The following is a 23,786-nucleotide window of genomic DNA, read 5'->3' as shown; positions in this document are numbered from 1 at the left end:
GGTTTGTGTTAACTTATCTTCGGCCAGGTTTGCTACGGTAGCGTGTCTCCTGTGCAGTAGGTGGCAGTCAGTTGTTTCCTGCCTGCTTTTTTTTGCTATTTGGAGACGAAAGGCAACCGCTCATGCAACGGGCCGGGGATAGTTAGCTGTTTCAGTGGCGGTTTTTTGCTTTTTGCAAAGATAAAACATCCATAATGACGAAACTGCAGCTTCTGCACCGCGCGCTGAACGAGCGTCTAATGGCTGCGGTGGAGCAGATCATGGAGATGGTCGGCGGTACGGTGCTGGAGTACGAGGAAGAGACGATCCGGGCACGGAAAGAAAACGAGGTTCTCAGACGGAGACTCCGATGGATGCAGGGGGCAAATCCAGCGGACTGGCCAGGTAGGACGACAGGCCGGGATTAATGTAACGTTAGTTTTTAATATAGAATATTGTGAAAGACTGATAGCAAGACGTGATAATAGATTTGAGTGCGGAAACATGTAACGTTATATGGTTGCTTGTTGTAAACTGTAAATATTTCCCACCAGAACCATACGATTGCTTGCAGCTGCAGTAGGCCGAAGTAAACGGTGATCTGTGTTTGCCTTTTTTTTCGCTCCAAAACGTTCAAGGAGGCGCGCAGAAAAGGGAGGCCCCCTCTAGAGTCCACAGGGGAAAAAACATCTAAGTTAGCGTTACTGTCAAAGAACAAAATGCCGTTAACTTGCATTTGTTTTCCCCCCAGAACATTTCACCTATAGCTACTTGGTTTAGTAGGGCGAAATCTCAAATGGTCGCTGTTTGTTTTCTTTAAATTCTCAGGCCCATCAGAACCCATTACGATTTCCACCCCAGACGAGTCCAATCCAAACCAGCAAGATGAGGTCAACTTTGGTCAAGAGTCAGAAGGGCTTGTAATCAAAACCGAGACTACTGATCACCCCCTGTACAGTGCCACCACATTACCTCAACGCATTGATCAGGGATCTGACATTGCTGGGACAAGCACTGGTATTACCTATGGCCTGGCAGACGGTACGACCTGGGACTCTGCCCAAAGTTACATGGCCCCCCTGGACTTTGATCCAACTTCGGGTAGCACCAGGGTCAGGCACTGGAGAGGCCAGAACAGAAGGCAGAGGATGTCCTTTGCCTGTCCAGACTGTGGTAAAGTCTTTGGAAGGGAACAGAGGCTGTTGATTCATATGCGGATCCATTCCACCGAGAGGCCGTACAAGTACCGCCGGCGCAAGGCGTTCTTCTACGGTGACAATAAGAAAAAAAGGAAACTTCATGGCCTCTCTCAGGTAAACATCAGCACAGTTATTAATGTCAACATGACATCAAAATCCTTTTAAATTTTTGGTCTTAATGTGGGGTGTGTTATACAGAAGCATTCAGTCATGAAATCAAGCCACACCCTACATTTTTCACATTGAATATACAGATTCACTTTGAAATTTGTCATTTCAAGTAGTAAAATTATTTTGCAAATGGCATTTGGCAAAGACATTAAAATAAACCCACTAGGGTACAATATAACAGGACAATATCAGTTAGCCGATCTTATAAGCATTTTATTATTAAACTTCCATACCAGCCGACATTGTATATTTAATTGTACATGCTCATTTCTCCTATATTTACTGTAGATTATCTTAATTTCTAATGCTCACATAAAGTTAATCTTTAAAAAAAACTATGCTGTTAAATGTCATTTTCGCAAATACAAAAATTAATCTCCATTTTTCATACTGTGCAATGCATTATGGTGCATAAATTAATTTTTAGTTCTATTTTAAACTTATTTTGACAAATTAGTATGGACTTTTAATATCAGATTTTTAAAATTATAGAAATGTAAAATATCAGAATATACAGAAAACAAAAAAAAAATGATGTTCTGTAATTGTAAATTGAGGAGGTACTAATATGGTAGTTTAGTCAACCATATTAAACCACATAAATGTTTTTTCTCTCACACGCAGCTATCAAGAGAAATTGTGGATGATCTGTCGGATTGCTCAGAGCAGACCAGCAGGAGTAGTGCATCACCCGAACGGCTAGCACCAAACCAAGAAGAAGAGCCAGGGAGCCAGTCTACTGAGAGCGACCACACTAGCAGTGATAAAGAACCAAAAAACAGAACTACCGCCTCTGTGCGTGATCGACACAAGAAAAAAACAGGAGCCATGCACATGAAGACCCACACGGTCAAAGCTCTTGTAAACCTTCCCAAGCAAGCACAATCAGGAGCTGATGAGATCATGGATGTGAAGATGAAACCACCCCCAAAGGTATTGCACTTCATGTTTTCTAGTGCAAGAAATAGTGTGTGTAGATACATAGAGATTTCCTTTCCTTCACACATAAGCCCTATCAAAGGATGTAAACAAATATTAGAGGAAAATGAGTCATTTAAAAAGACACCAATCAACCATTAGTCTAAATATTTGGGATGATGCACGGTTAAAAATGTGGGCTTTGTAAACCTTGTGTGACTGATCACTGAAATTTAAAACTGCTGTAAAATGTATAATGTTATTTGACACAACGAGAGATCACACACCACATATTTCAAAGTAGTGGTTGACTAAAATGGGTTTTTTAATGGCTGATGCAGATCTCTAGAAAGTAGGGTGGCTGATATTCAATGATAGCAAATATGCACATTTGCTGAAATGAAAAGAACTTGTTCTAGGCAACATTTACTTAAAATTCACAAAAAAGCTGACCAATATATCCGTTTCGCTATTATAAGTGAAAAGTTAATCGATTTTATTGTCTGAAATTGGCACCAAAGAGTATGGAAAATGACCTCTACATAGTAGTTCAACGAATTCTAAGATGGTAAGCACTTATCTTAGGATGAACTGAACACGTTTGTACAGCTACAGCCAATCTACGAAGAGAACAGGAAAGCAACTACTGAAGCGGATGCAGTTTATACGGTGAGTCTGAGGCCAAAAACGACAGTTATAAAAACAAGAGCTGCTATGTGGCTCGACACACCTGCTGTTTATTCAAACAAATGTCTGTGTCTGCTATGTTACCCAAGATGATGTTATTGGATTTTGGGATAGCAGCACCAATTTTGGGATACATTATTATTTATTTTTTTTTCGTTAAGTTTAATGCTGCGTTTGTGCATAACATTAACCTGGAAACATCAGCTATATTTATGCCATTTTATCAGCTACTACTACATTGCTAGTAGTCTACCACATGAAAAGGAGGAAATACTGAGGGAGGTTTTTTTTACACTTAATTTATCAGTACAGGCTATTGTAATGTGTTTACAGTCTAGAAATATACAGGTGAAAAGGTATAACAGTTACATTTATCTAAAAAAAACATTGACTGATTATAGCAGTAGATTTGAGCGATAAGATGGATCAAGCACTATTGATTATAGTTGTAATATAGCATTTTATTCAACTGTTATTTGCCATTATCATTGACCAATCCATGGTTTTTTACAGATATTTAAGGAGTTTTATTACATCATGCAAGTCTTAAAAGACCGTTAATAAGAAAATAGGGATGAAATGTTAAAGAAAATTGTTTTACAATGGTGTAACTTCGGGGACCAATGGTTGAAAACCCTGGCTTTAAACCATTAAAACTAACATGACCAGTGAGCTGAAGAAAATGCTATTGGGTAAAAAAATAAATACTATTAAATTCTTGTTGTTACTATTAAGTCAGTTATTAAATGTTTGGATAAAGTTCCTTTTGTAGGTCTGCTTTAACTCCTGCTTTTATGTCATAACAGCCATATCTTCAACTGAATGCTTTCCATATGTTTTATAATATTTTATGATATATTTAATGCAAATAAGTATCATAGCTAAAGTGTAACACAAAACTTATGCATTTTTTTCTCATTGCTTCACAGGTGACATTTGTATCAAACCGCTGTTTTAGCAAAGTTTGGGACTACTTCTCAAAAGATGCATATGGTGAAGTCATTTGCCTTCAATGTTCAGCCAGAATTAGCCAGGGTTCCAGCAAGGCTTCTCAGAAAAACACCTCTAATTTGTGGTCTCATCTTAGAATAAAACATCAACATGAATTTTTAGAGGCGAAAGGGTACCGACCAGTAAATATGTTAATTAATACAACTCAGATTAAATTGGAGCCTTTTGAGCCAGAAGAACGCATTGCAGAAGGAGAAAGTGGGACAATGAAGGTCTTGATGCCAGACGAACCATCAAATGGAAATTTGTAAATATGTATATACAAAATAGAAAATCACAAACTTTTTTTGATTTTTATATGTACCATTTGTGTATATATGCAGTGCAGCTATAATGCAGTGGATTTAATAAAATTTGTTTGAAATGAATGTTTTTTTCAGTCATTTGAGTCATTTCTGGTGTGGTTTACTATAATCATATTAAGGGTGCTCCGATTGGTCGGCTACCGATTGCTATCGGCCGATAATTGCTTTGGGAAGCTTGTTCAGCGTGAGTGAATCACTGCGCGCTCTCTCTTTCCTTCTCAAAATGCGCAAATGTCTTCACATCACATCGCATCTGCACTATAAGTACTCTGCACGCTGCACAGTTGACGTATTGTCACTTGCACAATCGAGGTAGTGTAGCATCGTCGTCACTAAGGTTTATAATTTGCATTTCTTTTTTAAGTCTTGCCAGTTTTTAAACCGCTCATGCACACACATTGGCCGCCTCACAAACAGCTTGCGAGTACCAAATTGTGCTTCAATGGTCAACTACACACAAATGTATGTCCAAAATGACCGCCTTGACGAGTATGCATGTAGACGCAGTCGGTTTTGTCTTAAGTCAATGTAAACATTTGAGAAAGTTGTGTAAAAGCATATTTGATTTGTGCATTTTTGTAACCTTAATTGTATGAATTCATATTTATTGAATGGAAGACCATCCAGTATTTCACATTTGATACCTTTATTAAATTTCTTTAGTATTTCTTACCTCAATACTACTGTTAGACCTACCCTATAATATTTGTATCTTTATTCTATAGTTTGAAATCAGGCTTGTGTTGTGTGTAAGCTATTGTGCAACAATTGCCCCATTGTAAAAACATTTAGGTGAGAGAATTATATATATATTTTTAAAAATTTGATTGAAAAGGTTTGAACATTTTTAAAATAAATCCCCTTACAAGAGTCACCGAAGGCCCTGATTGAATGTCTGTAAAAATCCTGATTGGAGCATCCCTATAAATAATTCTACATGATTAAAAGTAATACAAAAATAATATCGGCAGATACTGCTTTCAGTGATTGGCTCTCAAAATCCTGATCGGAGCACCCCTAATGAATATATTTTTCATTGCAATGCCATGACATTTTGGGAAAACATTTACAGTAGATTTGAAATGCCCTTCATAGTTCTACAGTATCAGTGCACTGAATTCGATACTTTCAAGTTCACGGTTGGAGACGATGTATAAATATGCTGTTATCTTGTATGACTTACAAACATACAGACATTGTTCATTCACTTTCACATCCAGGGCATATTACACGTTGAGCTTGTTGCATGTGTCTTTCCTTGCTCCTCTCATTGTCAATTGGACTTGCATTTCTTTCAGAAGCAAAGAAAAATTGATGCAGTGAAGAAGGACAAAGATGCTGGCAAAAGGAAGTTCCATTGTCCAAAGTGTGACAAAGTCTTCGCATTAGAAACCAGGTTGCGTTTCCACATGAAGTCCCATAAGACTGAAAAGGCTTTATCACGCAAAAATCTTAAGATGCCAATCCAGACTCAGGTACCTGCTTGCACAATGCATAATTTTGATCTGGATATGTGATAATGTTTTCCTATTAAGTTTTGATATTTGTATTTCTCAAAGCCATCTAAAGAAGAATCTATGGAGGCGGTCCCTAAAACTACAGAAGTACAGAATTTGCAAGAGCTAAAGAAAACGTTTGCCTGCCCACATTGTGATAAAGTGTTTATCCGTGAAGGATGGCTGGAGCCGCACATTCGCTCACAACACAGGAAAGTAAAGAAGAGGCATATTCCGTGTGAAATTATGCTTGACAGTAGCCGGGGAAGATCGCAGCCTTACTACCAGGTAAGTTTTCAGATTTGTAATTAAATATGTAGATATTACTATATACTTTGTAAGACTGATAATTTTTTTAGCTTTTATTTCTGTTTAACAACTCCTTTGTACTGATCAATAAGCGATTGCGTGAGCGCACAGCTGAGAAACAGGCAGTCACCGAGGAGTCGAAAATAAAAAACGAAGAATCAAAAAAGGTCAACGCTAAACCAAGTCCATCAATTGATGAGTCCAATCTGGTTGTTGCTGGTTACACCCAGGTTGGTTTTCAGATTTGTAAATGAATATGAAGATGTTACTATATACTTGCTGAGTTTATTTCTTTGTAATAACCGTCAATCCCTTTTTATTGATTGATAAGCAATTGCGAAAACGCACAGCTGAGAAACAGGGAGTCACTAAGGAGTTGAAACAAAATAATGAAGAATCAAAAAAGGTCAACGCTAAACCAAGTCCATCAATTGATGAGTCCAATCTGGTTGTTGCTTGTTACACCCAGGTTGGTTTTCAGATTTGTAATTGAATATGAAGATGTTACTATATACTTGGTGAGACACTGATCATTTTTGAACTTTTATTTCTGTATAATAACCCACATTCCTTTTTTATTGATTAATAAGCATTTGCGTAAGCGCACAGCTGAGAAACAGGCAGTCACAGAGGAGTCGAAAATAAAAAATGAAGAATCAAAAAAGGTCAACGCTAAACCAAGTCCATCAAGTGATGAATCTAACCTGGTTGTTGACGTGCCCAAAATCGCTACAGAACAAAATCCAGATCTTCCTAAAAGGCGCACAGATGAATCTATGTGCACTCCTGAGCAAACAAAGGACACTTCAGTCTCTAACAGAAAAACAGCAGTGACTAAAACACTGAAGAGGTTTCCTTGCAAAGTATGTGGCAAAGCGTTTGTTGGGGAAAAGAAGTTTAGGAAGCACTCAAGAAAACACATGAGACGTAGGTTGCCGAGAGAAAAGAAAAGGAAAAGTGAGGAAGCTCTAGGGGAAACTGAGCTTACGGAACAAGCAGGAATGAGACTGGAGGAGGACAAAGAAAGGCTTGATAAGACGTCAACAAGTAATCACAACCCAAATACGGTATGTGTTTTTTACAAAAACCTGAAGAATGATCCACGTCTGTCTTTACATTTCATAGTTTTAAATGACTTAAGCATATCAGATATGCATTATTTGTCTAATGCTAAGGATCCTTAACATCTTTAACAATCAATGGAACCAGAAGACATTCAGAAAATTCAGGAACCTGATAAGCACCTGCAAGGCTAATAATGTCTTTCTGAAGGAACGCTTTACTTATTTTCTTATCTTAGAAATATTTTTTTGGTGGAGGAACTCATTTCATAAATTAGCCCCTGCACAAATATGTATTAAATTTTTTTTTTTCCGTACCCCTTCAGCAGACACCTCAAGGAACCCCAAACAAAGAGTTACAGAAAGGCAAAACCAGAGGTCAAGGGCCACTTCCCTGCCCATTTTGTGGCAAAGTTTTTGCTTGGGAAATGAGGCTATTGATGCATATGCAGATTCACTGTGGCGAGAAACCATACTCCTATCGGCAGCGTGAGAAACGTTTTTATGGTGACTTGAAAAGGGGCCAACTCCCGAAAATCCATAATCAGGAGGTAGGAGAGACTATGCGATAATCAATTTGACTGCTAGATTCTTCCAGTTTCATTTCTTCAAGGAATTGTTTGTGCAATAAATCCTAAGTCGGTTTCCTGATTGTCGGTTTCCCCCAATACAGCCTCCGGGGAACAACAGTGACAAGTCTGAAGAATCTGCGGGTGAAGAAACAGTGAATGAGGACGGATCTGCACATCTGAGCAGCAGTACAACCCATGCAGTGTCTGGAGCTCTCACAAGCAGTACTGAGACCACTGGAATGGAGGACTGTACTGGCAGCCTCGGCCTTCTACCTCAGATCGTTATCAAGCAGCCTACTACCTGCAATAAGAGTAATCAAATAGTCAAACCCGAGCAATTCAGGGATGTCATGAGCCACTTCAGTTTGCAGCCAAGGATTGTTCTAGAACCAATTATGACTGAATGCAAGTACTGGAGCTCAGTGTCTGGGGACTTAAAATCAGGCCGTTCTGAAAGAAGTAGCTTTGATCATGAAGAACCCTCATGCTCAGTATTGGTTGATGATGATGATGATGAAGAAATTGTAGATGCTGTGGAATGCTCTGGACATGGATCTCCACAGCGTGATTCTCAATCGGAAATGGAGCTTGATAACTTTGAGGGCCCTCTTGCCGTTAAATCCACTGAGGGAAATAACACAGAGAGTCAACAAAAAGAGGATCATGACTGTTATTTTCCTGGTGTTTCCGAGAAAACAGCCATGAACCAGCTACCGCTTATAATAATTGATGACGAACTAGAGCAGTCAAACACACGAACTGAACATGCTCCATCTGAATGTGGAAGAATGAAGTGTGACTCGAAGTGTGATTGTACTAACATTTCTGCTATGAAATTAACTGTCATGCCACAGACTAGCGATTTAAGATCTTTGTTCAAGGAAACAAAGATTGACTCCGAATTAGTTTGTGTTATCTCAGATGTTGAAGACGATGTTGATGAAGATGTGTTGATGTGTTCTTCCAAAGAGTTAGATGAAAAGAAAACTGCCTCTGTGCCTAGCATTGAAAATGAACAATTTGATGCGAGCAGCAAATCTGGCAAAAATCCTTCCAGCGACTCCAGTTTTCCAGCTCCCGAAGCAACTGAATCCATCAATACTGAATCCATATGTGTTCATGCCAAATCTATTGACGGTACCTTCAAACACACTGGTGCTCAGGTTGTTACAAGTGAAAGAAAGGATCAGAGTATCTTAAATGACCCACTCACCAGAGACCAGATTGATTCTATTGCCATCAGACAAACAGAAGACAACCCCATGAATTCAATGAAGGAGAGACCATTTCAAACATCTGAAAATCCTTCCGGTGACTCCAATTTTCCAGCTCCAGATGCAACGGAATCCATCAAGACTGATGAATCCACATGTGTTCATGCCAAATCTGTTGATGGTACCTTCAAACACACTGGTGTTCAGGTTGTTACAAGTGAAATAAATGATCAGAGTATCTTAAATGACCCACTCACCAGAGACCAGATTGATTCTATTGCCATCAGACAAACAGAAGACAACCCCATGAATTTGATGGAGGAGAGACCATTTCAAACATCTGAAAATCCTTCCAGTGACTCCAATTTTCCAGCTCCAGATGTAACTGAATCCATCAAAACTGATGAGTCCACATGTGTTCATGGCAAATCTATTCACGGTACCTCAAAACATACTGATGTTCCGGTCGTAGCAAGTGAAAGAAATGATCAGAGTATCTCAAATGACCCACTCACCAGCGACAAGATGGCTTCTGTTGCCATCACACAAACAGAGAGCAACCGCATGAATTCGGTGGAAGAGTTATCATGTCAAACATCTGATATGGTATTTGCTGGCCAAGCATCTCTGTCCGAAGTTAGTTCTGACAAGAATCTGGTAGACATGGAGATTGTCAGTGGCGATGAGAGAAAAAATAAACTGTGTGAACAACCAGGTATGCAATAGTAGCAGATTGAAAATCAATCTGTGGAAATGTGTAGAGATCTGTAAATAGGTGAACCGAGAAATCTCAATTTATATTTAATAATATACTGTTTTGTTTTTTTTCCAAATTTTTCTTAATGTCAGATGTCAGAATTTGTTCTGGAAGATTCAGCTGACAACTCTGAAATCTCAGGGAAGAATGAACCTTATGTAAAAAAAGTTAGTTATTTGTTATAAATTCTGAAGTTCTGAGGAGTGCTCTCAAACTCTTTCACAACCCGTCAAATCTATGACAGTAGTGGCAAGACTGCACAAAACGAGTAAAGCAAGCACTATATTGTCGGTTTTGTGGGAAGGCATGTAGAAAGAGCGAGAACTGCACCCTCCCTCCAAGAAAGAAGAGTTATTAAATATTTTCATAGTTCAACTAGAGACTCTAAAATGGATTGTGATGAAGATGATCTTATTGCCGGAATTCTTATCAATGGAACTACATTTGCGAAATTCAGTAAGCACAACAGGATTCCACCTGCATTCAGCAAAACCCAGGAAACTGTTGATGCAGAATTGACAATCCAGCTCAAGACACAATCAGCGTCTGCAGACTTTTAGAGCCAACTAATGCTCCCTTTATGTAATCTCAGATTCAGGCAATCACCCTATCTCTAAGGAGAAGCATACTCTAGAGTCAGATCATCCCCCAGTTCTAGTAACAGTCCAGCACTGAAGCTTTGTGACCAGAAACCCTCAAGCCCTCCTAATTGTGACTCTTGCCTCAGTGGTGCAATAAATCATCTTCATTTGGAATCTTCATTAAGTACAACAAGGAAGACTACCAGATCAGCCATCAAACAAGACTACCAGATCAGCCGTCTAAAAGAAGTCAAAGAAAAGTTGTCCAAGTTCTCATTCTCAGGTTGTTTGCTTTTTTTTTATTGAATAGTATTTTTTTCTAATGCAAACTTTTGTTGCTTACTTTTTATTTCTGCTGTACAAAAAGTGCTGATATTGAGTGCTAATATGCAGAAATTGACCATGGAAAGCATTTGAATTATATGATTAATTTTTTTATTAATTTATTCATTATTGCTTCTTTGCAACAACAGGATCCTGAATGCCAAAGCAATTCCACAGATGACTTGTTCAAGATACATCACTGCTGTTACTGCAAGCAACCGCATTATAGAATGATGGATCATCTTCAGTCAGTTCATCCTAATGAGCCAGAGGTGGCAAAAGCTCTTAGCTTTGACCAGAGCTCACAAGAAAGGAAACAGCTCTTGAACCTCCTTCAAACTAAGGGAAATGTTCTACACCGCACAAATGTGGTTCAAAGTAGTAAACAAGATTTAAAACCATTTAGTATGTTTGCATCAGACTGCTCATTCGATGATAGTGTTTATTGCATCTACTGTTTAGGGTTATTTAACAAGAAGTCTTTTGCTACGCATTTAGAGCAGTGCAAGCGCAAATCAATTGACAGTGTTGAGGATAGCTGTGATGAAATTCTTCCCAATGCTGGGCCTGTTCCTCCAACTCCCACACTTTCTTCCCCCTGGAATCCAGAAGAGATTGATGCTAATCTAGAACCAGCAGGTTTCCATTGCCTAAATACCACCTATGAAACAGAGCAACTAAATTTGTATAATGAACAAGGAAGTTCTTCCCATCAAGATGTCACATGCAGTATAGTTCAACTAGATGTTGAGGCGGTTAGAAATGATGGGCAGACTGAGGGTGCTAATTTACAATTCAAATATTCTGAAAATGAAGTTGGCTATGATTTTAAGTCAGTTAATTCTCGCAATCCAAAAACTGGTCAAGAATCAACAGACTGTAAAAACGAAGAAATAAGTCACCCAATATGTGAAATTGATCAAGAAAGGACAATGACGGCAACATCAGACATCTGTGCCATCAAAGCTCACCAAGAATACGTTGTTCTCAGAAATCCATATGATGATTTCAGTCCACCTCACAGCAACCCAACTGTGTCCAATGACAGTGTGAAGGCCCAAACCTATGGAACAGGAAGGAGAAGGAAGAGGAAGAGGCGCTCACATGTCCAAAACAAGGTAAATATAATTGTTAAATACCACATTCTAAACTTTGTTCTTTATGACTCCCTATTATTAGATTATTTACATTTAAAGGATATTTTAAATCTCTACAGTTGTTCACATGTTTACATACTCACTGTTTTGTTTGTTTAATACTGGTATGTAAAAAATTCCTGCGGCTGATTACACCAACTGGACGTAAAAAAAAAGTTTGTTGTGAGCTCTACACTCTTAAAAAAAATGATGCTATATAGCACTAAAAGTGGTTCTTTGGCTTGCAATCATAGGGGAACCACTTTAAGTGCTGTATAGCACCAAATCTTGGTGCTTCAGTGGTTCTTCAGCGGATCTTTGGGATAACTGAGGTGCTATATAGCACTGCTACCATATACAGAACCTGTTAAGATAAGGTGTTCTATAGCACCAAAATAGCATCATGGTTTCCCTATGATTACGAGCCAAGAACCACTTTTATGGCTTGTTTCCACTGAGCGGTACGGTACGCATTTATTTGTGTTTCCACTGTCAAAAGTTGTGTCTGGTACCAAAATGCCGAACCGTACCGTACCACTTTTTTCGGTACCCTTCCGTTGGGGTACCTAGCACAGTGGTACAGTACTAAAGGGTGTACCACTGTACCGCAAGAGGCGCCATCATACACCTATCAAGTGACGTTGATTACTACTTTCCGGCATACACCATGCCTATCAAAAAGGGTACTGTTGGCAGTGGAAATGCTTGCCGAATTCATGGTTTACCGACCTGTACTGTACCGAACCGTACCGCTCCGTGGAAACAAGCCATTAGTGTCATATAGCACCATTTTCTTGTGGAGTGTACGCTGGGCTTGGCTACGTCCAGCCTTCCAATAAATATTTGCACCAGTTGCACCTACTAAAACACCCCACAATGCATGTCTACTCTAACACAGTCTACTCCAGTGCTAGTTGAGATTCCATTTGCTATATAGTTACAAACTTAAATTTGCTTATCACATAACAAATGAAGCCACTGCACCATTTAATTTCAATGAACAAAACTATACCTACAGATTCAGCGTTTATCTGAAGCCTCCCTGTATATTCTTACAACACCGACACATGTACAGTGCAACTGCATCCGGAAAGTATTCACAGCGCTTCACTTTTTCCACATTTTATGATGTTGCAGCCTTATTCCAAAATGGATTTAATTCATTATTTTTTTACAATTCTACAAACAATACCCCATAGTGACAACATGAAAGAAGTTTGTTTGAAATACATAAGTATTCACAGCCTTTGCTCAATACTTTGTTGAAGCACCTTTGGCATTAATTACAGCCTCAAGTCTTTTTGAGTATGATGCTACAAGTTTGGCACACCTATTTTTGGGCAGTTTCTCCCATTCTTCTTTGCAGGACCTCTCAAGATCCATCAGGTTGGATGGGGAGCGTCGGAGCACAGCCATTTTCAGATCTCTCCAGAGATGTTCAATCAGGTTCAAGTCTGGGCTCTGGTTGGCCCACTCAAGGACATTCACAGAGTTGTCCCTTAGCCACTCCTTTGTTATCTTGACTGTGTGCTTAGGGTCGTTGTCCTGTTGGAAGATGAACCTTCACCCCATTCTGAGGTCCAGAGCGCTCTGGAGCAGGTTTTCATCAAGGATTGTCTCTGTACATTGCTGCATTCATCTTTCCCTCGATCCTGACTAGTCTCCCAGTTCCTGCCGGTGAAAAACATCCCCACAGCATGATGCTGCCACCATCACTGTATGGATGGTATTGGCCAGGTGATGAGCGGTGCCTGGTTTCCTCCAGATATGACGCTTGCCATTCAGGCCAAAGAATTAAATCTTTGTTTCATCAGACCAGAGAATTTTGTTTCTGGTGGTATGAGAGTCTTTCAGGTGCCTTTTGACGGGCTCAAGACGGGCTGTCATGTGCCGTCTAGCCACTGTACCATACAGGCCTGATTGGTGGAGTTGCTGCAGAGATGGTTGTTCTTCTGGAAGTTTCTCCTCTCTCCACAGAGAAACGCTGAAGCTCTGTCAGAGTGACCATCGGGTTCTTGGTCACCTCCCTGACTAAGGCCCTTCTCCCCTGATCGCTCAGTTTGGACGGGTGGCCAGCTCTAGGAAAAGTCCTGGTGGTTCCAAACTTCTTCCATTTACAGATGATGGAGGCCACTGTGCTCATTGGGACCTTCAATGCTGCAGAACATTTTTCTGTACCTTTCACCAGATCTGTGCCTCGATAGAATCTCTGAGGTCTACAGACAATTCCTTGGACTTCATGGTTTGTGCTCTGACATGCACTGTTAACTGTGGGACCTTATATAGACAGGTGTGTGCCTTTCCAAACCATGTCCAATCACTTGAATTTACCACAGGTGGACTACAAAACTACAAAATTGTAGAAACATCTCAAGGATGATCAGTGGAAACAGGATTTTCATTTTTAATAAATTTGCAAAGATTTCAAACAAACTTCTTTCACATCATTATGGGGTGTTTGTAGAATTGAGGAAAAAAAAATATGAATTCCATCCATTTTGGAATAAGGCTGTAACATAACAAAATGTGGAAAAAGTGAAGCGCTGTGAATACTTTCTGGATGCTTTGTAAATGGTTATTGAACGTCCTAAGCACATAAAACGTTATTTATTAGTCGGAAAATGTCCCTGCTTATTAAAACTGAGTGAACTACATGCAGGACAACGGCAAATGTCAAATTGCTCATTATGAAATCTGGAGACAGCTTTTTTTTTAAGGTATGCGCATACAAAATTCTGTAACACTTTACAATAAGGTTCATTAGTTAACTACATTAGTTAACATGAACTAATAATGAACTGCACTTATTTATCTTTGTTAATGTTAATTTCAACATTTACTAATGCATTATCAAAATCTTGCTAACATTAGTTAATGCACTGAACTAACATGAGCAAACCATGAACAGCTGGATTTTTAGTAACTAACGTTAACAAAGATTAACTAATGTTGAACAGAGATGTTGTTCATGTTAACTAATACAACCTTGTCGTAAAGTGTTACCCAAAATTGAATTATGTTGTGTTGGATAATATTATTTTTATAGATAATATTGTTTTTATTAGTAGCCTATAGTAATTTAATTTAAATTCTATCACTTGCTGTGAATAGACTTAAAAAATGTGAAATTTTATTTACAAGCATTCATGCTATCCCCCCCGAACAAGATGATGAATTGTATACAATTTCTACTAATAATCCCATGTTCATATTTAACATTTCCTACATAAGTACATATTGAATAGAAATGTTGTGTTAGGTCAGTTACCTGTGTTGGCAGTATGTAGTAGGCACGCCAATTGATGTTATATGACATGAAACTAATCTTTTCTGAACACGTCATGACTTTTCACTTTACTCCTAGGCTTAATATTTAGTCTCAGATGTATGCTACACCTAGATGGTTAATTCTACACAGGACTTAAAACGCTGTAAATCACTGTGAACTGTAAATTCAGTGCCCACTGGGAGTACCATAACTCTACTTCCTCTTGTTAGAATGTAAATTTAATATGAATGAAATGTCTGTAGCAGTACTTTCAATGAACAAAGGCTAAGCAGTGGTCTGTTTTTTTCCCTTTCATTTGCATAGTCACTGATCATGGATTATGGCTTGCTAGGTGAAGGAGAGGGGCCCAATTCAAAAATACATGTCTGCCAGCACTGCAGGGCAACTTTCTGCAGCTCCTACACGCTGCGCAGACATGAATACACTCACACAGGTCAGTGTGCAAAACCTTTTTTTAAACACAATCTAATATTGCAATTCAAAGCAAGCATTTAAGCATTTATGCTCGTTCTCATGCCTTTGTTTTTTAATTTCCACACAGGTGAGAGGCCATTCTGGTGTCATCACTGTAATATGGGATTCATCCAGAAGTATCGCCTTTTAAAGCACACATTTGCATACCATGGTGAATTTATTGGTTGTTGTTTTGATCATTACTGTATTTTTATTTTACTTTTATCAGTGTTTCTGAAAAGGTCTTAATTCACCCTAACACAAGTCAAGGCCTTAAAAAGGTCAGAGCAGAAATTCTTAAGGCCGAGACACACCGGTTGGGACACACCAAGCTTTAAATTCAGTTATTGGCTTCAAATGTTGCATGCATTGCAAGAAATGTACATCTTTCCCAGTATTTTTGTTTTCAAATACAAATATCTAAACATCTTTAAGTCAAGATACATTTACTTGAGATGCAAATGTAAAATGAACAACTGAACAAAATTGAGTTTATGCTTAAAACAAGATCACATATGTCAGTGAGTAATCAAAACTTCCTTTTGAATTACGTTGATTTCTGAGCCCATTGGCAGATGTTCTTGTTTTAATCAAACTTATTTAATTTTGATAAATTTCACAGACAACAAGACAAAAACAATTTTTTTAACTATTGCATCTCCAGTAAAAGCATCTTGATTTACGAATCTTTAGACATTTGCACTGAAAACAAGACAAAATACTGAGGAACAACATCACTTTTATTGCAGAAGGTACAGTAAAAGATATTTCTATATTCTAGTGATTGGGAGCACAGTGATTGAGCTACTTTTTTGTAAAATTAATTAAAAATGAACAGATATCTGTTGGAAGTTGTTTTTTCAAACTGTAAAATGTTACTAATACAACTCATCGGCGCTCATTTATCAATCTAACGTAGAAACAAGCGCAGATCTAAAAGAAGAAATCATCTTAAGACACGGTTCACGTGTGCTTCATGAAACATTCGTATGCCGCCAATCCCATCCTACGAATGATCGGACGTTGATAAATGTGGTGGCTGAAAACATTCATCATTTAAATGTCACGCCCATATAAATTCACGTTTTAGAAGCCTTGACCCTAGATTTTATGATATGGAGAAACGTAACATGGGCAAGAAGAGGTAGTAATCTCATGAAAGAGAAATTGATCTTGCAAAAAAAACACCTGTCAGCCTCATAATTTCAAACAATTGAATATTTATATAAGAAATACTTTATTAATGTTATGGATGGGCTAAATGACACAGTGTCAATAGAATATTTTACCATTGGCAACACATTTTTAAATGATGAATATGTAGCTTACTGGCTACATGTTTTCATTCCAGTCAAAGTAATCTCATAATGGTTGAACGTAAGTTCACGTTAACTCAAAAACGTATATTTGATCGTAGCCACCGCTCACGTCCATATTGATAATGCCAAGTTTTTCATGGAAATGACTGTATGCCCAGTTTTTTTGTCATGCGTAAATGAGGGCTATTGTGTTTCTCCCTAGACATTTACATTTAGAGAACATATTGACATGTTGTGATCCCTTTAATGTATGTAATTCATCAAAATGAGAGATTTGCATGTTTTTTGTTGGTGTCTTCAAGGGGACGTGTCAACTAACACAGACCTGGAAAAACTGAAAAGGCCCAAGAGAGGAATCCAAGGGGGAGAGACATCAATGAACGATGAAGTTAGCCTGGAGGTAAAATTAATTCTATTTCTATTTATGTTCCTTATAAATGAACCGAATTAATATTCTTTTTTTTATTGACAGCCATCAGCAAAGAGTCCTAAGGATTTACCAGATGCTGTTAATGATGAAACTGAGGAAAAAGTTGCAGCCACAATGCAAGGTAAATTTACTGCTTGTCATGAAACCCTAAAGAGCATCAAAAGACTCAACCATAACAGGGTTCCAGTGGGTCATTAAAAAGAAATTTGAATCTCCTGGCCATTAAAATGTGTTTTGTTTTTGTTTTTTCTGCCACGGCATTACATTTTGAGATTAGGTCTTAAATCTGATCGAAAAATATAAGTTACAAATCAACATTGTTACGCAACCAATAGAAACAGGTCTTTCATTCTGGTGCTTAGATACCGCCCACTGAAGTGCAGCTTCACTTGAATTCACAACTTTTCAATTTGCAAGCAAAGGTTTGAATCGCAAACATTTATAGGAGAACAGAGAGTGAATCTGTGTGTACATGATAAAAACTGTAGTAGGAAAAATGAAAATGTACTTGCACTGCATTAATTACATTATTTTTGTAATTAAAATAGCTTTATGAAAACAATCTTTTTATTGGCAATCTTTAATTTTTTAACTACAATATCATTTTGCTCTCAAACACAGTTTAATTGAATGAAAAAGACACAAAAGTAACTCCATAGCCACGCTGCTGGCGTTTTAAAAACGTGGCCCTCCCATTGAAAACAATTGGAAATCTACGCTGGCCTAGGGAATAAACGCTTTGGTGGACACACGGCCTTAAGACAGACACAGTCACTTGCTTTGTTCCTGAATGAATTAGCTGTTGAAAAAATTGCTCAATGATTTAACTCATTCATTAACCTGTAATAAGTTTAGAAAATTTGCCCTTATAAAGGTAAAAATGCCCCTGGAAAGCAATTTAAGGAAGCAAATATTGCCCCTTAATGGAAAAGTTAATTTGTCACTGCTGTGAATTATACAACTGCACAGAATATGAAGAATATTAAAATCTTAAAATCGGCTGTCCACAACAGGACAGAATATAATCGAATTATTGTTATTGACAACATTTCTGAAAATATAGAAATAATTTCTGTAAATATCGCGGACCCCTACAGTACAGTATTAATCTTCATGTTTTAACAAGGTCTTAAAGGCTTAAATGTGACTTTTAAAAATGTTTAGCATTCCTGCAATGTATTTTTTTTGCTCATTCTTTGAAGCTTGTAAATATTTTTTTACCTGACTGAAGATGCTTTTATTTCAGACACAGAGGCGAGAGGTTTCCACTGGGAAGAAGCAGGACACAGCAAAATCAAAGACACAGATTGCTAGAGGTTATCGTTTACATCTTAGTGTTGTTGTTTTTTTTAAAGTTACATCATATTTGTTTTGTAAATATGTTTTACAGTGTTTTACAAAGTTGTATGAATCTGATAATACTTTTATGGAATGGTTAATTTCGGCCTGTTGTATTGTGCAGATCATAGCATATGTTTATTAACTAACTCCAGATTTAGAATAAAAACAAAGGTTAGAGAAATCTAAGAGTGTATTTGTGTGTGTGTGTGTGTGTGTGTGTGTGTGTGTGTGTGTGTGTGTGTGTGTGTGTGTGTGTGTGTGTGTGTGTGTGTGTGTGTGTGTGTGTGTGTGTGTGTGTGTGTGTGTGTGTGTGTGTGTGTGTGTGTGTGTGTGTGTGTGTGTGTGTGTGTGTGTGTGTGTGTGTGTGTGTGTGTGTGTGTGTGTGTGTGTGTGTGTGTGTGTGTGTGTGTGTGTGTGTGTGTGTGTGTGTGTGTGTGTGTGTGTGTGTGTGTGTGTGTGTGTGTGTGTGTGTGTGTGTGTGTGTGTGTGTGTGTGTGTGTGTGTGTGTGTGTGTGTGTGTGTGTGTGTGTGTGTGTGTGTGTGTGTGTGTGTGTGTGTGTGTGTGTGTGTGTGTGTGTGTGTGTGTGTGTGTGTGTGTGTGTGTGTGTGTGTGTGTGTGTGTGTGTGGGTGTGTGTGGGTGTGTGTGTGTGTGTGTGTGTGTGTGGGTGGGTGGGTGTGTGTGGGTGGGTGGGTGGGTGGGTCTCAAACTGATGCAACTTATGACGGTCTGTTTCAGGACAAGCTCAACTGTCTCAATTCCAAAGTTGAGACACTAACTTTTAAATAATAATAGTACTATAACATGGCAGTCTATTAAACAACTGTAAAATCAGCAAATGCTGAATCTGATGTTTTAAAAATCACATGGATATAAATGACACATGCCACCTACCTAAACATTGTTGCAGCTCTTTATGACAAAGGTGTGGAAGTGGCCACTTTCAGAAAAATAATGCACACATTGTTCAGGAATGGTTTGAAGAACATGAAGAGTTCAAGGTTTTGCCCTGGCCTCCGAATTCCCTTCTCAATCCAATTGAGCATCTGCGGGACATGCTGGACTAAGAAATTCGATTCACCTCATAACCTACAGGACTTGAAGGATCTGCTGCTAATGTCTTGGTGCCAGATACACCACAGGACAACATCAGGGGTCTTGTGTTGTTTTTGCAGCCCGCGGAGGACCAACAGCATATTAATTAAACATGTGCTCATAATGTTTTTGCTCATTAGTGTAAAAATGAATGTCACGTTATTTGGTTAAAAGCTGCACTGCCTCCTCCCGTCCCGTGAAGGGTGCTAGAGACACTTCAGTTAGCACAGCAACCTTGTGTTGGTGGTTTGATTTTAAAGGGGGAAGTTTCACACGATCGTCTCTGTTTTTATCGGCACCTGTATTGTCTGTATATATCATTTAAATACAGCGTTTTAAATCTAGTAACAATGACTAAACTTGATCGTCTGAATACTTTCATGACCGAGCGCTTGATGGCTGCTGTGAAGGAGATCATCTTCACAGTCGGCAGAACGGTTCGGGAGTATGAGGAGGAAACGGAGCGAATCAGGAGCGAAAACGAACGACTGAAAGAAATGTTACGAGACTCAGGGTGCTTCACTGAACGAGCAAATGCTGGTATGACGATTAAACATTCACCATGAAATATGACGGTGAATGTTTTTCCATTACGTTTAAAAGAGTTGACCACTGATCTATTTTATATAGTGGTCATAACATTTTAACTGGATTTGGGGTGTAGTTTTGTTGTTGTCATTTTGTGCGCATGTTTTTGTTGTGGTCACGAGTCCATGTTTGATTCGTAGGAACGAGATTATTCATTAATTAATCTATTTTTTGATTACATGGTATTCGAGGATGTGTGAATAAACATTGGCCATATGAATATTAACGTGACTTATTAAAACTCCATGCTGTAGAGTTAAACACCCATACAATAAAAATTGAGTTGTTAAACTTTTAGTCCATCTCTATACTAGTGCACTTCAAAAAGTGAACAACTTATCTTTTATTAAACATACGAATTTAAAATGTATCTTTTTTATCTTTACGGAAAACAAACCAAATGTTTTAATCAATTATTGTGCACTTGTGGACGTGTCCAATCAAATGCTTTCCAGAATATAAATCTCTTCTCCCTAGCCTCTGACAAAGCAATAACTAGTAGCAAATTATGGTTCACTGCTGTGATATGATTTAAAATCAAAATGATTCTGTCTATTTGTATGTTATTGATCTTATTGAAAATCAAATATTGTAATCAAAATATAAATCAATATTCCGGTGAAATGCCGGACTTCTCTAATCATTTAGTCCTGTTAAACCCTCACCACTGCAAGCTCACGTTTTTCTGCCTCCTTTTTAAGCACAACGTCCACATCTCAAAATCCAATGAATAGAACCAATTGCCTGCCCTACATTGTTTTCTTTTTCGATAATCCTTTACGTTCAGATGCACGTCACAATATGGAAAAAAATATCTGTTGATACTTCTGTTTCATTGTGACTTTAAAGCATATTGGCTGTTATATTAAAAAGGTGAAGCAAATAATTATATTCCAGCTACCTTTTTAAATTAGAAATAAATCAACACAGGAAAAAAACAACTGTGCATCTTTAAGTCTAATGTCATCAAGGTGTGTTTAATAAAATATTGGAGCTGTAGTCACATTATATGTTCACATGGATCTTTTTATCTGAAGTAAAAGTTATCATTTTATGTTTGTTTTGTTTTGTTTTAGCTCCTGTGCAGTCTTATCAGCCCATCTCCCCTGTGCAGCCTGGATGGATCTGCAGCCAGAATGAGGAGCCAGAACCCTTTGAAGAGATTCAGCAAGACCGATGCCAGAGACTTGGCGAGCAACATCCGCTCATAAAACCGGAAAAGCCTGAGTACTCTGCCGACGCTTACCGGGAATCTGTAGCTTTGCCATCAGAAGCCAACAACAATGAGGGCTCACACATGTGCAATGATCACACCAAACAGAACACAAATCCTGTTGGGGATGAGATGACAAACTGTCATTTCCCAACTAAAATCAAAGTTGAATTCATGAACTCTAACTTGTGTTCAGGCGACGCAATGGGGAGCACTGAAGATGTGTATCAGAGCTGGTCGCCACGCAGTCCAGACTTGCCTTTAGGGACATCGGACCCCTACAGAGCACAACACCCAAACCAGCCAACATACACTAGCAGTGAAGCTCCTCCCACAGCATCCCAGCATAGCAGTTCATCTTATGATGCTAATCACGTTTCATATCACAACATATTATGCACCAACGGGGCCTACTGTAGCAGTAAATGCTGTGAAATGCAAAAGAGGACAATAGCCAAATCAAGCCCTGTATGGAAGTATTTCTCTCTTAAAGAAGGAGATTGTAGCAAAGCAGTGTGCCTTATGTGTAGGGCCGTCATATCTCGTGGTCGCAAAGAGTACACAACGTCAGCCCTTCTAAAGCACCTTCGGATGAAACATGGTAAATGTTGACCTTATCATGACATTATCCTTTGTTCTCTGATTATATATATATATTACATGTATATTTGCTGTAGTACATTTTCTGCTCAATCTGTTCAACTACCTTAATGGTGCTTGCATAATAGGATAAATATGAGGAAAGCAAGACATCATCTTTGTGTTATTCCTGCAGGAAATGTGCTATTCTTTGGCAGTGCTGAGAAGAGACGAATGAAAGAGATTACGAGAAAGACTCTGTGAAAACCACTAAACTGCACTCAGTCAGTATGGACACTGGCTATTGTGTGTCATGGCGAACCGCAGTGGTTGCTTAACATTCAGTGTTTAGGTGTGTTTTCAAACGAATCATTTCATCAAAATCAACATCATACGGAGTGGGTTGAGATCAGTCAGATATGTATGCATACAGTTGGTCATTCAAGCCTTTTGATTGTGGTTACAGACGAAGAGAAAAATCATACAGCTTGGAAAAACTCTCACAATCTTTAGCCTGTAAGTAACTGGTAAATGGATGTTTGGGTTCGTCATTGTTTAGAAAAATAATAATAATAATAATGGGATGTTATTTAATTGAACTACTGACTAGGGCGTGATTAATATTAAAGAAAAGTGTAATAAGGAGAATTTTAGAGACATTTACAGAATATTTTGCCACCCCACTCAAATGTAAGATGTTCATATTTAAAGTATTGAACTGATTTTGTCTTTTATACAAATTTTTTGCTATAAATAAATAATGGTTTCACAACATTTCGAGAATATTGTTTGTTGTTGTTTCAGTGTGTGCTTCCTAAAAATAATTGTTCATTTACGAGTAATATTATGATGTTATGAGCAAACAATTTGTAATAATGACTTCCTGAATATTATTAGATGCCATGTCATTATGAGAGTTTCTCATAATTATTCAACCCCCAAGAGATTTTACAACATTAACTCAATTATGAGAAAGTTCCTTATTATGATATGCTAAGTTATCACTATGAGACTGTTTCTCATTATTATGACTTACAAAATCATATTTTCACAACTGCGGAAATGGGCAAAAATACATAATCACAAAAAAAAATCTCATAATGAGAAAAATGTTCGATATAATGACTAAAAACACGTTCTCATAATAATGACTTGGTTTCCCATAATAATGTCTTACTGTAGCTTCTCATAATAACAAGAAACTTACTCATAATGATGACTCAGGGTCATTGTGTGTAAACGCCCCTTAGTTTCTCAAAATAATGAGAACATTTCTTATAATAATGACTTTTTTTTTCAAAATAATGAGAACCTTTATCATAATAATGACTTATTTCCTATAATATCACAAAACCTTCTCGTAATAACAAGAAACTTTTTCTTATTAATGATTTGGCCTGGTTTCACAGACTGGGCCAGGATGAGTCCTTAGTTAAATTAGGACATTTAAGTAGCTTTTATAAACAAAAGACAAAAATAAAAATGGCACTGACATAGCCTATTTTAAGATATGTCAGTGCAAGTTGGTTTCAGTTAAACATGGATTTTAGTCTGGGACTAGTCCTTGTCTGTGAAACCGGGCATTAATTTCCTTTAACAGTGACTTAGTTTTCTATAATAATGAGAAACCTCATAATAATAACTTAGTTCCTCATAATAACAAAAAGCTTTCTCATAATAATGGGATAATAAAAATAAATCTAATAATTATGACCAGGTCATAATTAAAAGAATGTTTTTCATTATTATAAGATGTTAAA

At 37.9% G+C, this 23,786-nt stretch overlaps 2 protein-coding genes across 7 annotated transcripts; both read left to right on the top strand.

Annotated features, from left to right (window-relative positions):
- The first annotated feature begins 84 nt into the window (after positions 1-84).
- LOC307128135 (uncharacterized protein) lies at positions 85-18,733 on the top strand. 5 transcript variants are annotated; one of them, XM_079819754.1, is made up of 17 exons: positions 85-384; positions 808-1,292; positions 1,974-2,282; positions 5,569-5,745; positions 5,830-6,054; positions 6,168-6,305; positions 6,407-6,544; positions 6,666-7,142; positions 7,466-7,687; positions 7,810-9,637; positions 9,772-10,543; positions 10,734-11,702; positions 15,313-15,442; positions 15,551-15,634; positions 17,084-17,181; positions 17,254-17,332; positions 18,458-18,733. In XM_079819754.1, exons 1-11 carry the CDS (start codon positions 195-197, stop codon positions 9,801-9,803), a joined length of 4,221 nt encoding a protein of 1,406 aa, XP_079675880.1. In that variant the 5' UTR covers positions 85-194; the 3' UTR covers positions 9,804-10,543; positions 10,734-11,702; positions 15,313-15,442; positions 15,551-15,634; positions 17,084-17,181; positions 17,254-17,332; positions 18,458-18,733. The 5 variants fall into 5 exon arrangements, with proteins under 5 accessions (XP_079675880.1, XP_079675878.1, XP_079675879.1 ...); XM_079819752.1 differs by having other exon boundaries at positions 7,463-7,687; XM_079819753.1 differs by lacking the exon at positions 15,551-15,634 and having other exon boundaries at positions 7,463-7,687.
- A 1,121-nt stretch (positions 18,734-19,854) lies between these two features.
- LOC307123781 (uncharacterized protein) lies at positions 19,855-22,807 on the top strand. Of its 2 annotated transcripts, none has more exons than XM_079812496.1 (3): positions 19,855-20,221; positions 21,311-22,048; positions 22,223-22,796. In XM_079812496.1, the coding sequence occupies exons 1-3, from the start codon at positions 20,209-20,211 to the stop codon at positions 22,288-22,290; spliced, it is 819 nt and encodes a 272-aa protein (XP_079668622.1). In that variant the 5' UTR covers positions 19,855-20,208; the 3' UTR covers positions 22,291-22,796. The 2 variants fall into 2 exon arrangements, with proteins under 2 accessions (XP_079668622.1, XP_079668621.1); XM_079812495.1 differs by having other exon boundaries at positions 19,890-20,186; positions 22,223-22,807.
- Positions 22,808-23,786: the final 979 nt, after the last annotated feature.

Source organism: Gobio gobio, assembly GCF_949357685.1.
Source record: "Gobio gobio genome assembly, chromosome: 1".
Lineage (NCBI taxonomy): Eukaryota > Metazoa > Chordata > Actinopteri > Cypriniformes > Gobionidae > Gobio > Gobio gobio.
This window is presented reverse-complemented; position numbering and strand designations above follow the sequence as displayed.

What these genes read in the sequence shown, in the direction of transcription:
- LOC307128135 (XM_079819753.1), top strand. Translation starts at nt 195, where the DNA reads ATGACGAAACTGCAGCTTCTGCACCGCGCGCTGAACGAGCGTCTAATG. An exon ending in AAATCCAGCGGACTGGCCAG is followed by an intron (nt 385 to 807) that starts GTAGGACGACAG and finishes TTAAATTCTCAG; the next exon opens with GCCCATCAGAACCCATTACG. An exon ending in GATCGCAGCCTTACTACCAG is followed by an intron (nt 6,055 to 6,167) that starts GTAAGTTTTCAG and finishes CTGATCAATAAG; the next exon opens with CGATTGCGTGAGCGCACAGC.
- LOC307123781 (XM_079812495.1), top strand. Translation starts at nt 19,997, where the DNA reads ATGACTAAACTTGATCGTCTGAATACTTTCATGACCGAGCGCTTGATG. An exon ending in CACTGAACGAGCAAATGCTG is followed by an intron (nt 20,187 to 21,310) that starts GTATGACGATTA and finishes GTTTTGTTTTAG; the next exon opens with CTCCTGTGCAGTCTTATCAG. An exon ending in GCACCTTCGGATGAAACATG is followed by an intron (nt 22,049 to 22,222) that starts GTAAATGTTGAC and finishes TTATTCCTGCAG; the next exon opens with GAAATGTGCTATTCTTTGGC.